General features: G+C 37.2%; 1 protein-coding gene across 10 annotated transcripts in view; it reads right to left on the reverse strand.

Moving 5' to 3' along the window:
• Positions 1–689: 689 nt before the first annotated feature.
• SLC7A6 (solute carrier family 7 member 6) overlaps positions 690–15,754 on the reverse strand; it is a 29,347-nt gene continuing 14,282 nt past the window's right edge. For 5 of the 10 annotated variants that reach the window (XM_023934736.2, XM_023934732.2, XM_023934731.2 and 2 more), the window contains 6 exons: positions 15,497–15,620; positions 5,574–5,677; positions 4,441–4,537; positions 3,629–3,778; positions 2,737–2,920; positions 690–1,544 (listed from right to left, as the gene is read on the reverse strand). In XM_023934736.2, the coding sequence (XP_023790504.1) occupies positions 1,450–1,544; positions 2,737–2,920; positions 3,629–3,778; positions 4,441–4,537; positions 5,574–5,677; positions 15,497–15,620 (754 nt within the window). In that variant the 3' untranslated portion in view covers positions 690–1,449. The remainder of the gene's footprint in view (positions 1,545–2,736; positions 2,921–3,628; positions 3,779–4,440; positions 4,538–5,573; positions 5,678–15,496; positions 15,621–15,754) is intronic. The other 5 variants (XM_086847325.1, XM_023934737.2, XM_086847328.1 and 2 more) reach the window with 1 other exon arrangement.

The following is a 15,754-nucleotide window of genomic DNA, read 5'->3' on the forward strand; positions in this document are numbered from 1 at the left end:
GGCCAATGTCATTCTTGAACTGGAGGCTGCAGCAGTACTTAGGCAAATCAGTTTTAACTGGTAATGGCCAAGTAGTGGAGGAAAGGTATTTTTGTTTGCTTCAGAGAAAGCATGGCAGTGCAAAAATCCAAATATCCTCACTATTATTCAAGTCACTGATGCAACTGTGGTGCGCCCTTTGAAGTGTGTATTGCTTCAGCCATTATCTTGTAATTACAAGATTTAGTTCAACTTAAATGCACAAAACCATACACGTGGCCAAACTCAGGTCAACTGAGATAGACATTCTGAATTAAGGTAAAAATCTCAGGTATGTTTTAGAAGTACATCTCACTTTGCAAGACAAACAGGCTGGCTTCTTGCAGCCTCTTGCTGCACCAAAATTCAGTATCAAAACTGTCCTGATTTTAGGCTTACAGCTTTGAATTACATAGACTATGAATTAGCATGTCTGTGCTGCAGTAGTACCTTTTACTTCTGTTTTTATTTCGTTTTATTCCCTGCTACTTAGCTGTCAAGATCTAGTGTCTGCCACAGAAATTCTGCTATAGAAGAAGTAAAAATAAAGTGGTTTCTGGGAGGTTTTAGATGGTCACTTTCTAGTGAAGAGCAGTGAAATTTATAAAGGGAATTTTCTGACTGCTAACTCACCTACTGTGTCTTCACTGAGACAGTTCACAAACAAATGCTTACAGGCTTCAAACCGAACATTTTAATTTTGGAAGTTTTCATAAAACCTAGCAGAAATTGACAAAGTACTAACAAGATAACAAGTAAGAATTAACAACTATTAATCAAATCTTTAGTGCCAAGGTGCTTTGCTGATTAAATCCTTGCCACAGTCAGATACATTTTCATACAGCATACAGAATAAAGTCTTGAAGGGAGAAAGGTTGGCTCAGTCTATAAATAATGGAGCAGAACTTATCATTAGGGAAGAAAAACCAATGAAGTGTTTGTTGTGACCAGTTTTTTGGTCACAAAAGTTTCCAGTTCAGGGATAAGAACTGAGATAGTACAGCAAATCATTTCATGCAAACATCCATCAGAATTAAGCTGGAAATGAGTTGGTCTTTGGAGTCAAAGTGGGTTTTAGTCTAACTTAATAATGCACTACTTCACCACCTGGTTCTGCAGAAATCTAATTTGATCCATTAGCTCTTACCATTTTCGTACCAATTCTGAAGAAGAAACAGTATTGACACACTGCTTGTGTGAGTAGGTAATGAGTAGGTAATCATTATCCCATGAAAACCTGCCCTGAAAACATGCCACATTTTAGGATGTCACAAGGGCATGATCCATGTTGGAATCCATCTGCAAGTAAGAATATTTTCAGCATTTCTGAAAGACCACCACAGTTTTTCTGTGTCTTCCAGTTCTAGCTCTTCCCTTTCGTTGGTGTAATTTCTTTATTCTCCCTCCTGTTTCATGTAATGGCTTTAAACTTTAGTTTGATTTGTTTTCTAACTTCTTTTCTTCATTTGGGTCCATCTCTGTTAAAACACAGCAACAGAGCAGCTGCATGTTTCGTGTGATGACATCTGCACAGAAATTGGAGATAGATTAGAACAACAGCCACATATCTCACCTCTAATTACAAAACACATCTGACTGATGAAAGCTGTCAGGAATGCTGTCTGCTCTTTAGGGAAACAAACAATAGAAGTTAATACAATAACTGTCCCACTCATTTTTTATTTAACAGATAGTATCTTAAGCTGTTCTGTAAATATCCTAGGGTGGTTTGCTTCTTAGGCACCCTGCCAAGTAATCAAAGTATTTTTTCTCTATAATTAAGAGTGTAAAATTGATGGAATAAAAAAAAGTAAAACTAACAGAACACAGGAAAAGCTACAAGATTACTGAGTATTTACATATATTCTGCTACTGCAGCACCACATCCTGCTTTCAGGGTAAGGTTCTGCTATAAACCTTCCTTACCACATCCCTCATCATGGCTGTCTGACAGTAACAATAACAAAACAAGCACTGATAGAGAAAAAATTGTATTTGTGTAATATAGCTGCTGTAATTCAACAGAAGGCAAAATTCTATTCTTTATTGATATAAAATCTATCTTCAAATAACTGATTCAGTAAAGCTGGACAGTTTGTGCTACCAAGAACATTTCACACTTTTTACAGTCATTAATCTTGGTTAAAATAAAGACTTTTTTTCTGATAATTTTTTGGCTATTTTTGGCTATTTTGGCTATATATTTTGGCTATTGCTGAACAGTGTTTGCACAGTATCAAGGCTTGTTTTCTTTCCTCTTTGCTCTCCTGCAGCCAGCAGGATGGGAGAGGGCAGGAAGTTTGGCAGGAAGATGGCCAGAACAGCTCACCCAAACTATGCAAAGGGCTATTTCATGCTATCTGATGTCATGTTCAGCAATAGAAATGGGTTGAGCAAGAAGTGTGTTGCCTGTGGGAATGTCTTTCCATACAGCTGTTGTTTGGAGACTGGCTGGACACTGGGCTGCCTGTGAGATTGCTCTTGCAGCAGCAGGGTTTTTTCCCCTCACAAAACTTTCTTTGACTTGATCAACAGGTCTTCCCACCTTTGTTCCTCCTATTCTGTAGCCCTCATGCTGCGAGGGTGCTGGTGAGCCAGTGGCTCCCTGGGAATTCAGCTGGGGTGAGCCCACCACAAACCTTTCCATCAACAGACCAAGAGTCACCTATTTACTTTTCCTCTTTCCTAACAACATCTCCAGCTAACAAAGAAACTTACCTATAGTCTTGTTAATAAATTGAGGTCTCCTTGATGCAGGTAAATAGACTCCCAAGAAAAAGAATGGAATTCCAGATAAAGCAATGGCAATTCCAATCACTGAATTTACAAAGTCCTTATAGAGTGGCACTACCACCAGAAATAGTGTGCATAAACAGAATATTATTGGGAAAGCCAGACTCAGCTGCAGACAGAAAAAACAGAACACAAGGTTAATGAAATATTTATTGTCTGTAGTTAAAACATTATGATACAGACTCTTCTCTCTGAAACCCAGTTTGTGAAATTCTCTGCTCTTCCTCTCATATATCTGACTATGTAGGACCATAAGCAAATTCCAGAATTATTCTTAACAGAACTGCTGCTAAAAATTGCAAAAGTAATCAAGTACGGTAAGTCTGCTGTGCTGACAGAAAGTGCATAGTGGCATGAAGTGTTTTTAGCAAAAACCAGTAAAACGTGGGAAACAAGAATTACTGACTGTTTTGAGTATAGTATCAACTTAAAGTATGTGAAGATTATTAGAGGATCAGGTATCATTGGAGCTAAATGTGGTCCAGAGAGTTACTTAACTTGAGCATTTACAATGAGAGATTGCTGCTGCTAGATAAAAGGCTAACTACTCTGTTAGGCTATTGAGACACTCTCCTGTGTGGCAGACAGAAGGGGTACTTACTGAACTAGCATATAATAGGGTATACTGACACAACAATCTCTTGTTCTTACCTAGCAGACAAGCTAACTTTCACAGTACAACATCAAATGGAAACCATGCTTTATGTCCTGATCAATCTGTAACCTTTAGAATTAACATTTATGGTCCAGATTTTAGACAGTACTTTTACATGACATAGAAGGCAGGGATTTTAAACAACTGTCTAATAAGTATTACCTTAAGAGGTCTTGGCCGATCTGGTTCTTTCCAACGTAGATATAACTGCCCAGCAATAGACAGACCAACAAAAAACCAGTAACTGAAGCTGAAGTAATTAATTAGCTGGAAGACATCTTCCACACACAGGTAAATAAGGGTCATAAAACACTGTCAGAAAAGAACGAGAGTAAGAATCTAAACACAAAAGTCTGAAATTTACTATTTATGCTGGTTTTTGCCTTTAAGTAACCTCTTCTACTCCTTGCTGTTTGGCATAATTTTATGCCTCAAAAAATCACTCCCACAGCAATCACCTTGATGACAGTATATTTTGTCTCTTGTGAATGTTTTTAAGTTTTCCTTTAAATAATTCATATTCTTGTTCTGAAAAAGTTGTCTTAATTCATTGACTGAATTACAATAAATTACATTCTGCTTCAGGGGACTTGGTTTCTCAGTGCTGCATTTAGATGCGATAAGGATCTGAGAGAACTTTGGGTTCTCAGAATTACTTAGTCTTGAGCAGCAGAAATCTTTTATATGCAATAATGCCAATTATTAGTTGCAGTTTCAATTGGCTGGAAATGCAATCCATTGTAATTCATGATATACAGAACACAGTTCTTATGGCATGGCCTTCTGCTAAACTGATGTTCTGATTTCAGCATGAGCTAGAATATGGACTAGTTCTTTTATACTTGTTCTCATGCTATTTTTATACATATATATTTTTGTACATTTTTCTAGCCATGTTTTGAAGCTTCATTTTGAGGGAAGCTGTGCTGTGTGTCCCATCTAATCAGCTGAAAAGAAAAGAAGTAACAACTTGCATTGAAGAGAAGTGCTGGCACAGGTGTGAACCTCTTTACGTGGATCATAGACAACAGATCAGGAAGATGACCTTCCCGAGATCCTACAAAAAATAGCCTGAGGAAAAGCAGTAAAACACATGTTGAGACCACAGGCAAGACAGAATATATTACAGAAAATCAAAGAATAACAACAGTCAAAATAAATATTTACAACACTGAATTTCAGCCCTTTAAACTGGAGCCTGGATTCAACCCTTCTTATAAAGACGTAATGTACAACAACCATTGATAGATAATCTTTTAGAAACATGCTCTTAACAACCATTTTTTTAAAAGGTCATCCTACAGGTAAATAGACAACATCTACAGTAACTGAAACAAAATACTGTTGTTTCACAAAATTATAAAAGCTAGCACTGAAAACATTCCAGCTAGGGGAAGAATAGTTTTCAATGCCAAACAGAAGAGATTGCCAGGTCCCTAAAACGATGGTTCAACTACATGTTCAAAAAACAAACACACACAATTTTATTATCAACTGTTCTATATTGACTGCTTCACCAAATTATCATATTTCTTCTCAATAGAGGCATTGCAAATTTATTCAATGCATAGGAAGAATATGAAAATGCCTGAATAAACCTATTTAAAACTTTTGCTAGTTACATCCACAACCAGTGCTCAAAGTAAAGGTTCTATACAGTATGCTAAGCTTTCTGATTGCAGCTTCACAGCAGTAGCAAGTTTTTTAGGGTTTTTCCAAGTAGAAAGTTTTAAAATACTAATTTTAAAAGGTCAGTACATTTTAGATAAAATACAGTTGAAAATAAAATCTTGCTAGAATTATTCTGTCAAGTAATACAGAAGGTAATGCAAACAATCAGAAGGCCTGAGGACTCATCACACAGACAAAATTTGTTTGATCTTATAATTATGCTCTGCATACACTCAAGAATGCTTTGGGGAAACAAGGCAGTGTTAAGGGTGTACATACACACACAGAGGTTTACTTAGATCTGTTGTTTTATTGTGACTATTCATTATAGGTTCAGTTAAAAAAGTATTTTTGCCTCTCTCGTAATAGATAAGCATAACAGTAACATGTAAAGAGACTTATCAACATTTGTCAAACTGAAAGAGATATGCACTACCTTGATGATGCTAGAATTGAAGCATTAAGTCCACCAAAACAAGAAAAGGCTACAGCAAGGGGAATTGTCCAGCTGAATATACCAAATACCTGGTCGGCAAATGCCTGATGAAAGGGAAAAGGAAACATGAAAATATCTGCAATAAAGAATATATAAAACATTGACATCAGAGCTTTTGTAATATGCTTGTATGGAAAAATAGTAACATAGTAAGGACAGTCCATAATGCAGCACAAAGAATCACACAGCTTTCTCATTTATTTATGGATTCTAAATAAGCACAGACTACTTTAGCCAAGCATCTAAAGTCGTATTTTCTGCTCACAATAACAATGCTCACAAAGGAAAACAAAATTTTTTGAGAATTTTCTTCACAATCCTAGTATATTTTATTATCTAACTGACCTACAGAACACAAGTGGACATTCTTTGGATTACTAAAAATATTACCTAACCAAGCAGGGAAGTGCCATATTGCAGCGAATAACCACAGCCAACATCACACCTACTCTTTATAGATACTGTTCTAGGAATCAACTTTATTTTCCTTTTTTTGCAGTTTCCTGAGCAACATCTTTTCCTTTAGCTCCAATGGCAGGGCCTCTGGGCTCTACTCTCACAACTTGGCAAATGACAGAGTAAGTGATCTTATCACTTCCTCAAAAGCTGATGTTGCTAGACAGTACTGCAAGAAACTGGTGACTGTGGTAGAGCTCTGAAAACAAGAAGTTAAGAGCATCAAAGTTTCACAGTAAGTGGTAAGAGCCACTGATTGACAGCAATCTTGGATCTAAAACAAAAATGGGTAATAATTTGCAATATACTGTCCTGGTCTATTCTGATCAATCTCCTGGATGGAGAAAAAAGGGTAAGAGACTTAAGAGTAACAGACAACACAATTGAAACATGAAGAAATTTAATTCACGCAGACTGACAGGAATTCTAGCTCCCATCTTGGTCTGAGAATTGTACATATCAGGACATTAGCATGAAGTTAGGCAGAAATCCCCTCATGCTGTGTTCAAAGGACACGGGTGGAAGCCTTCCTATCCATCCCAATTCTACCTACACGTAACTAAATCACTTCCATGATTTCTTTTTCAGAAGCAAACTAAGAGTCATGATATCAAAAGAATAATGTCTACATTAGACATTGTGAAGTCACTATTTAAGGAAACAGAAAGGTACATATTCAGTATGTATATGTAGTATTCAAACAAAGATTTGAACATTTTATACCTTAGCAAGTAGAAGTAATCTAAACCTTTTATGAACTTTTCTCCAAATCACCTTCTTATCTCTCTCTTCCTTTATAAATTTCAAGATCCTCAGATATGAAAAGCATAGATAGTAATTCAGCTTTCTGCAGGTTTGTCTATTATAAAAAATTTCTTCAGTTTTTAGTATTTTTAACACCTTGCCCTTGACCCCCCCCTTCAACGCACTGGTCTTCATCATAATATTTATGAGCTAAGGAGCTCAATCAAAGGTGATAAACACTCAGAACTGGCCTTTATCTGTACTATATGAAATTATCTCTATTTAACAGTGGTCAAATTTTAATTTAAGTACTCCTGGAACCAGATCATCAAAAGCAGCGCACTACCGTTTTCTTAATGTTTTTGTAGGTCAAAAAAAGCCTCAAAGACTTGATATAGTTGGTTTGGTATTTTTTTTGTTACGTGAGTGTTTGATTTCATGAGACAAAAACCTGTATGTAATGTCAATCTTTAAGCTACAAGATGCTGAAAAATTCACTGACATAAACCCAGGCTTGGCCAGCTATAGTTTCCTGTTCTTTGTCTGCATTGAGAAAGTGCTTTGTCCAGCACATTATCCAGGTTATGGGTCAGAATCCAACTCTGATGTGTACCATCATTAACACTAAAAAGCAGAATGTGTTCCATCCTTTTGTGTAATTTAGCTGAGCCTCAAAGGCAGACAAGATTTCCTGCTGCTAATGGACAATGCAAAAGCACATAATCACTTCAATGGAATCTTGCCTAAAGGCTCAAAGTCAATGCATCAACTGTGTCACCCTGGTTCTCCTGAAAGGCAGCTCTCATCCTGAGCTCTTGTATTTTATCCATCTTAGCACAGTCTCCCTCAAAATGGAGCTTCAATACAGGGGTGGAAAAATGCACACAGATTTCTACAGATATTATAAAAAAAACCCCAAAACATGAGAAAAGTATCAAAGAACTAATCCATATATGTATTCTATTTCATGCTGAAATCAGAACACCAATTTAGCAGACCAGACCATAAGAAACGTATGCAATACCATAAGAAATGTTCTATATGCCATGGGTTACATTTTCAGAAACAGCAACTAATAATTGACATTATTGCATATAAAAGATTTCTGCTGCTCAAGACTAAATAATTCTGAGAACCCAAAGTGCTTCTCTCATATCCTTATTGCATCTAAATGCAGCTCTGAGAAACCCAGTCCCCTGAAGCAGAATGTAATTTATTGTAATTCAGTCAATGAACTAAGACAACTCCTCCAGAACAAGAATGAGGACAAGATGTAAACTCTAATAAGCAATTGTTGTAATATTTTAAAGGAATATTTAAATCTGAACTGCTGATTCTGAAGCCAAACAATAAGCAAAATTACCAGACACAAAACTGGAGGATTTTTTGTTTTAATATATAAAGTCAAGATACAGAACAAGATGTTACAGAACTAAGATATTTAGTAAAATTGCCTAAAGGATAAGCATTTAGATAAGCAATATTAATAGCTGAAGCTAAAGAAGAGAGAAAAAAGACTATGAATGTAATCCTATGCTGAAGGATACATATTAGCTAATATATCATTTGGAGAATTTTTCCCCTCCCCAAAGGTATTCTTTGCAAGCATTTTCCATTTCCTTTTGAAACATCTGGTACTGGGCCAGTGTGAATGACAGATGCAGGACTAACTCAAAGGCTATTTCCATCCTGTAATGTGTATCCAACTGTTCTAGGATATACTAACATTGTTTCACACATCTTGGAGAACAACAATCATTCATATGAACAGTAAAACCCACAAATCATATACAGATCAAAATGCTACAGATTCAATGTATTCTAGATGCAGGCTATGTTCTACATCAACTGTTGATCCAGCTTGAAGCCTAAATAAGTGATTTCCCTAGAGCTGTACAAGTCAGACTCTTCAAAAGTGAGAGTAATGTAGAGACAACCTCTACCAAACACTGTCATTCCCAATGTACTTTCCAATGCTGTAGTTGGGATTCCTCATACAGCAAAGGGTGGAGAAACTTCAAGAGCAAAACTTGAGGTGAGGCAATATAAAAGCCTATTTTAATTGAGTATCATCTAAAAAAAGTTCAGCTGGGTTTGCCAAGTAGATCTATCTGCCTGCAAAATGATCTTTCAGCAAAATAAAGTTGAAAGGTACCTAAAGTTTGGCTAATCTATCTATTGATATCAACCAGCTTAACATGAACATAAAGACTCACCTGCCCTATGGCAGGTATTTTCTGACAGGGTTTTACCTTCATCTGTAAAAAAAGCCAGCCAAGTTCATTACTACTACTCAGACACCTGAGTACAAATTCATAAATCCTTCACTACCCTTCTTTCAACAGATGCCAAGAAATGTCTTCTCAAAAGCTCAGCTATAGTGTCTTGTGAACAAAGACAAACCCAAAGATCTCCTCAGTGTTTCTTGATAAAAGAGCTACTGATGTCTAAGTAAAAGCAGACACTGAACATTCACTGCATGCATTTCAGAGGATTATTTTGCATAAGAAGGCAGGGCAGAGAAAAGTACAACACAAAATCAAGTTATCAAGCACACACACTGATAAGAAGGGACGGCACAAAGCACCAAGTAGGGAAGGGGGGAGCGAAAAGTAAAAGAGTTAGTGGCTGCTTTCTGCTAAAACCACAATTGTGCAATCATGGATCCTCCAGAAATGAGCCAGACCTGGGCTCTGAGCTGAACTCCTCACCAATTCTACTTTAACTACCACTGATTCTGGGAGTTGTGAAGTGCATTTATAAAAACAAATGAGCTGGCAATGGAGAAAAGAATGGAGCATTCACAAAGGTATGTGGAGGATGACAGAGGAGCCTACCTGGAGGCAGCTATAAGCAGAAACATTTAGTCCACCATAACAGGAGAAAGCCACCACTATGGGGATGGATATCATCTCAGGATTCTTCTGAGAAAGTCTAAAGAGTGAGAAGGATTAAGAGATTAAATCGTCATCTCTGCTATAGTCTGACAAGTCCTGTAGTCCAGACTTGAATTATAACTGCTTCTAACAGCTTGGAAACAGAGAATTGCTCATGTAACACTTGTAATTACAGATAAAGTTCTTTTATGCCCTCCCATCCATTGAATATGTAATGTATACATAGATACATGCATACTGGACATGAACCTGGAATTGTGCCCTTTAGTTTTGATTTTTTTTTTTCAAACCATCATCAGGGTACAATAATGAAGGAAGAAGCTTTCCAGCCATGCACCTCTCAGCTGAACTGCTCTTATTTCATCATGACTAAAATGTTACATTACTCCCAGAAGAATGGTCAAAAACTGAATTACAGCTTTGTTTCAAGGCATGAATGACTAATTAAACTACATTTTATTTTTGTCTTGGATTACTCTGATCTCATGATCATCAGCTGGTAAATTGTGAATGGTTTGCAAGAACACTTTTTTTGTCCTTTGAAGGTCCAGTTCTGTACAAACAAGTTGAACTAAAAGCAGCAGAAATTCCAATATCAAGAGCTGCCACAACAAAATACACAGGATACTGCCTCACACTCAATAATTCAGGCAAACAGATGAGTAGCAAGACCCACAATCATATTACAAATCACAAGATGAGAACTATTTAATCACACTTAGGTGCACACTAGAAGTGCACTTAGAGGCACACAAGAAATGTCAGACTACACTGAGAGCGTATAGAGGCACAAGCACATGTGAAGCTGGCAAAGCACCACACAGTATTGATTGGAGGGACAAATGGAGAAATGCAAAGAGAATGTAGCCTAACATGAATAAGAAACTTATACCAAAAAACCCCCAAAGATTATGAGGTGTTTCTATCAGCAATGTTTAAAAGGCATCTACAGATCTTTTCAGGATCCTATTGCCCAGGAGCTTTTCCAGACCAAGTTCTACTAACACTTTTACCCTGAAAATCATACAGGGCACTAAGGAGATTAATATATCCATATAAGCGATCTGACTGGTACTTTGGAAACAATTCTGCTTTGACATTTCTCTTAAGGTGAAGTATAAATACATTCACACATTACAGGAAGATCTGCCAGTCAGAACTACAGTATGTTTTCTTAATTTGGAGCTTCTGAGGACTCTAAGGTGCTATTGCCTAACATAAACAAACTCTTGATTTATGGCAATCAGGAAGTTGCACATGCAAAAAAAAGCACCTGAGCAGAAGAAGTTTTCTCCCACTGCCATAGATTACTTTGTCAGGGTACTGTATGACGTCTCTCCCCACTAACCAAATTAAATTTAATGTCACATGAAATTTGCACATGAACCAAACCCAGAAAATTGTAAAGGTGCAAAAGAAAACAATTTAAATGTGTCTCCTGTAATTCTCATTTCAACTACCATGCAGTTCATCAGGTCTACTCAAACACGTAATTCTCTCCTTGTGTTATTGGCAATACCTTTACTAGGAAAAAGAGGTCCAGTGCAGTAAGAAGTCCAGCATAAAATTCCCACTTCATTTTTAGGTCACTGAATACAACCTTATAGCAAGAGAACCAGCACTACTCTGCTACATTAATATATTGCATTCCTACTTGCATGTAAGATTTCTCTTCTGTACAGCCCAAACTAAAATTTCCAATGTCAGCTCCAACAGTAAAACAGTTCCATTTCATGGAGGTGCTGAAGATACTTGATCTAAAACTTTTCAGATGTTTATCCTCTTCTTGCATCTCTTATAGCTAGCTGTAGAACAAGAGTTCAGTGTTTTCCAAGTCTCTTGTCTATCTTATACTGAAAATGTAATACAGCATTCTCAAGTTCAGCTCAGCTTTTCAGCTTTTTCAGCTGGACTCCAGAGCCAGAGAACTTCCATGTAGTTGGCACTGGGAGTGTTACATTGGCAGTGACTTACAGCTAGGTCCAACAAAGAAGGCAAATAAAACTCAGAACTCTCCCTCTAAAAGCAACTGCCTGCCCCTAATGAAGAGTTCTTCAGTTTTAACCTATGGAATGTCCTTTTCATCCACAGAAACCTTGTGGATGAAAACCTTGTACTGGGAAGTGCCTGTGCAAGCAAAGAGGAACATGATACTGATGGCTAAGGACAAGCTGATTTTCTTCAGAAAATAAACCAGTGAAGCCAGTGAAGGAAGAGAAGTAATATCCGAAAGGTCTAAGAAGAACTTAAAAATTTCTGTCTGAATTCAGTTACTCAACATTTATTATACTGTACACCAAAGAAGAATAAAATACCTAAAACACACAGCCTCCCACGTTCCAGTTCATTGAGGGAGCATGCTAAAGCAAAGCAAGCCTGCTCTAGAATATGAGAGCACCAGGGTGAATTGACTTATCTACACTGGATTCATGAGATGATATTCAAAGATGCAACTGAAGTCATCCTCTTTATCCCCAGTTTACTGACAAAGTTGTAGAGCTCCAAGAGAGCCGGCTACGCAGGACAATCAACTGTTTGTTTCAACCAGTTTTATCTCTTCCAAGTAAAAGAAATAAGCTGCCAAATACCACCTTTTGTAGGAACTCAATCAAGACCCACAGACATGACCAAACACAAGAAGCAGGTAACAAGCTGTGCATTGGCAGCCAGTATGTTTCCTGTCAGGAGACAAAACAACCCAGAAGGTGCTTGTGGAGCTATCTGCGACTTTCACAAACAAAAAATGTGTAGTCTCAAAAAACAACAAAAAAAAGCTGTTCAGTGACAGTGAAAGATGAGATAAAATGTCTGCTCTTCTTTATTTGTATTTGTGCTACAGAGTAATTTTCATATGCAAAGGTTGTGATGGTTTGCATAAGGAGGTAGAACAGAAATCAGCTGTGAATATCTGACAGGAATCATTGAAAAAGTGATTTCTTTTTCAACTGACATGATCAGCAACCATCTGAAGAGCATTTGCAGAACCTTTAAACTAGCTGTTGCCATATCACTAAAATTTCTTCAACAAAACAGCTTTAAATAATCAGTTTCTTAGACCAAACACTGGAACTATATGACATGAAGCCAATTCTGATGTAAAAAGAGGACATTTTATCATTTTTTCCCCCCACATAATCCCTTGTTATGATTTCTTTTGCCTCACAGCCACCAAGAGCACAGAAGGTGATGTGGAAAGATACACGTATACTTTTCCTCAGAACTTTCAGTCCATGCAGAAACCAGAAACGCCTTCACACCACCCCTTTACAACTCAAAGCCTTTTCACTTAAAAGGAGAAAGCTACTTCATTTCTTCCCAAAATAGCAACAAGGAAGTTGAAATGTAACTGCTGCTTGACTATACCAGAGACTCTAAAAAGGAAGCACTATTACTACCACGTTTCTTTAAAAATTCATTAAAGTAATTTTTACCCTACACCAACTTTCACCAGCTATATAAAGGGCAATATGTAATCTGTATTTTGTATCACATGTAGAATATCCAAGCAGATGAAAGTGGCTTATTTAATCAGATTTTTTTGAATAGCTTAATACATACCTCCTTTCTTCATTCATCCACTGAATACAATGACCTAAGTCTTCTTAAAGATTCCACTGAGGATAAAGCTCTCTTCCACCACCCAGAGAAATTTCACAATAAAGATTTTTACGTTTTTGTATTATAGGAGGGTTTTCAAATACAGCCATTAGCTCTTCCCCTCCCCCCACCACCCCCCACTTCCTTGAAGTATTTGAATTTGAACTGCAAGGGCACTTTTGAAGCAATTCTCCAAATTATTGCCACTCACCGCTTTCAGTTCATTTTTTTGTTTAGCTGCAGCATTAAAAGGAGCTGCCCTTTAGAACAGGCTAAATTAGAAGATGAACTACAAGAGCACAAGTGCTGCACTCCCCTAGTGCAACCCAATCTCACTTTGCACATAATACAAAGTACATGTCATGCATGTGTCACGTCCTCTGTGTCAACTCCTCCATTGTACAGACATCCTTCCGGAGGCCCACACACTTTGCTAATGTCTTAGCAGATCAAGTTTAAAGTCAGTTTCATTAAACTGTGCAATTGTTCATATCAGAGAGAAGGAATCTTCAATAGTTCACATGTTAAGCATTAAACTTCAGCTGCACTTTCACCTGATTATTCTAGAAGGGATGGAAGCAGCAGCAATCAGAAGAGCATTGTTTGCCAGCTGATGAGACATCTCAGCAAAAATGCCTTTAGATAGAACATTAATTCAGCTTTTATACACAGGTATTTGACAAACCTGAGATACAGTGAAAAATTAAATGTTCAGATTTCCAGAAATCTATAACATTCTTTAAGTTCCATTAAAATTAGCCCAACAATTAGAACATCTAAAATAATTTTGGAACTCACAAATATATTTTTTCATTCTTTTCTTGGTCACTCATTATCTCTGTATGCAATTAGACTGAGTTTACATAATTTTTATGTCTTCCTTTTTTCTCCTCCATGTTCAGATACATCCCATAGTAGAGAGGAAAACCTGATCTGTCCAGTTCTGAGTATTACAATTTAATGTAAAGCTGCACAGCACGTATATATTCATAAATGTATACATGGACTCAAAGATAAAGATACACTCATTCTTCATAAAAAACCTATCTCAAAGAACAACTAAATAAATGTATATAAAATGACAAAAATTTAGGCCTGGGTTTCACACGTCCAGTAACGTTCAGGCATTCATCTCCCTTCCTTTATCTGGCCACTGATGCTGCTGCAGTGCTGTCACTTGCTGTGTTCAGGAAGATCAACTGGGCAGGTCCCCAGGGAAACACTCTGCCAGTCTCCCAGGGTGGTTCACTTTTCCTGATGCCATTCACCATCCAGCTGTCCAAACCTTTGTGAGGACAAGGGGCAGGAGCAGTAGAGATAGGCTGGACTGGAGAATTTCACTGCTGTCAAAGGAATGTATTTTCCGAATTTTGTTAGGGAAAAGCCTGTGTTGCTTTACAGAAATCAGGACAGACAGTAGACCGTGTACTGGCTTTTGTATTTGTTTGGATTAAGTAACTCCTCAAGGACTGACCCTTTGCCTGCTGGAAGATGTAAAGGCATCTGAAGTGAGTATTTCACTGACCTCTGAGGGGAAGTCACAGGTACCATGCTTACACTCATTCTGTCTGGGTACATAAACATGCACATATACTGTAATAAATCTGGGAGAAACATTGCTTTCTTAGATGTTCAAGTATCTTAGATACCTAAGTTAGGCCCCTAAGTAAAGTTAAGTTATGAGCTAAGTTAATGCTCCTAAGTGTTGTTTTGTTAAGTTGTTGAGTGTGACTTAGAAGTCACAAGTTAGTCACTGCTAAGTACAATTCGGTTCTTAAATTCTTAAGAATTTAATAGCTTCTTAAACAAAGCTATAACTGAATCTTAAGGTATAAGTTAAGTTAAAGCTAGGTCTGAGTGTTGTTAAGCTTAAAGGCTGCATTCCTTTTTGCCCTTGCTCTCACCATCCTTTTGTCACACTCACAGACACACACACACTCTTAGACAGTTCTCGGTTCATTTCTGTTTTGATTGCTTGGATTGTGCTTGGTTTTGCTGTTGCTTGTTTTTACCTCGGTGTGCCTTAACTATCCTGTAAGTAGTAGAGTGAATCTTGCCAATGAACTTAGTTTGCTGTTGCTTAATATTGATTCTGGGTTTTGCTCATACTCTTACCAATGATTTTTTAAGTGATCTCAAGCACTCATTTGTAACACTTGGTCAACTTACCACTGCCACAGCATCACTAGCGAGAACAGCATGAGCATCCAGCACTGTATAATAAGCTATATTGGTCATAATATAGATAACAGTCACAACTGGCATAGATACTGCAATAGCCAGGGGCAAGTTCCTGTAAGACAAATAAGAACAAAACTCCAAAACCCACAACTGCAGAAAAAGAAAAATTCTATTAGTAACAGATTAAAGTTATTTATTTGTATCATTTACAATAAAGAGAAAAATAATGAAGCCAGCATAAAGATT

Source organism: Cyanistes caeruleus, chromosome 12 (assembly GCF_971803275.1).
Source record: "Cyanistes caeruleus chromosome 12, bCyaCae1.hap1.1, whole genome shotgun sequence".
In the NCBI taxonomy this organism is placed as follows: Eukaryota; Metazoa; Chordata; class Aves; order Passeriformes; family Paridae; genus Cyanistes; species Cyanistes caeruleus.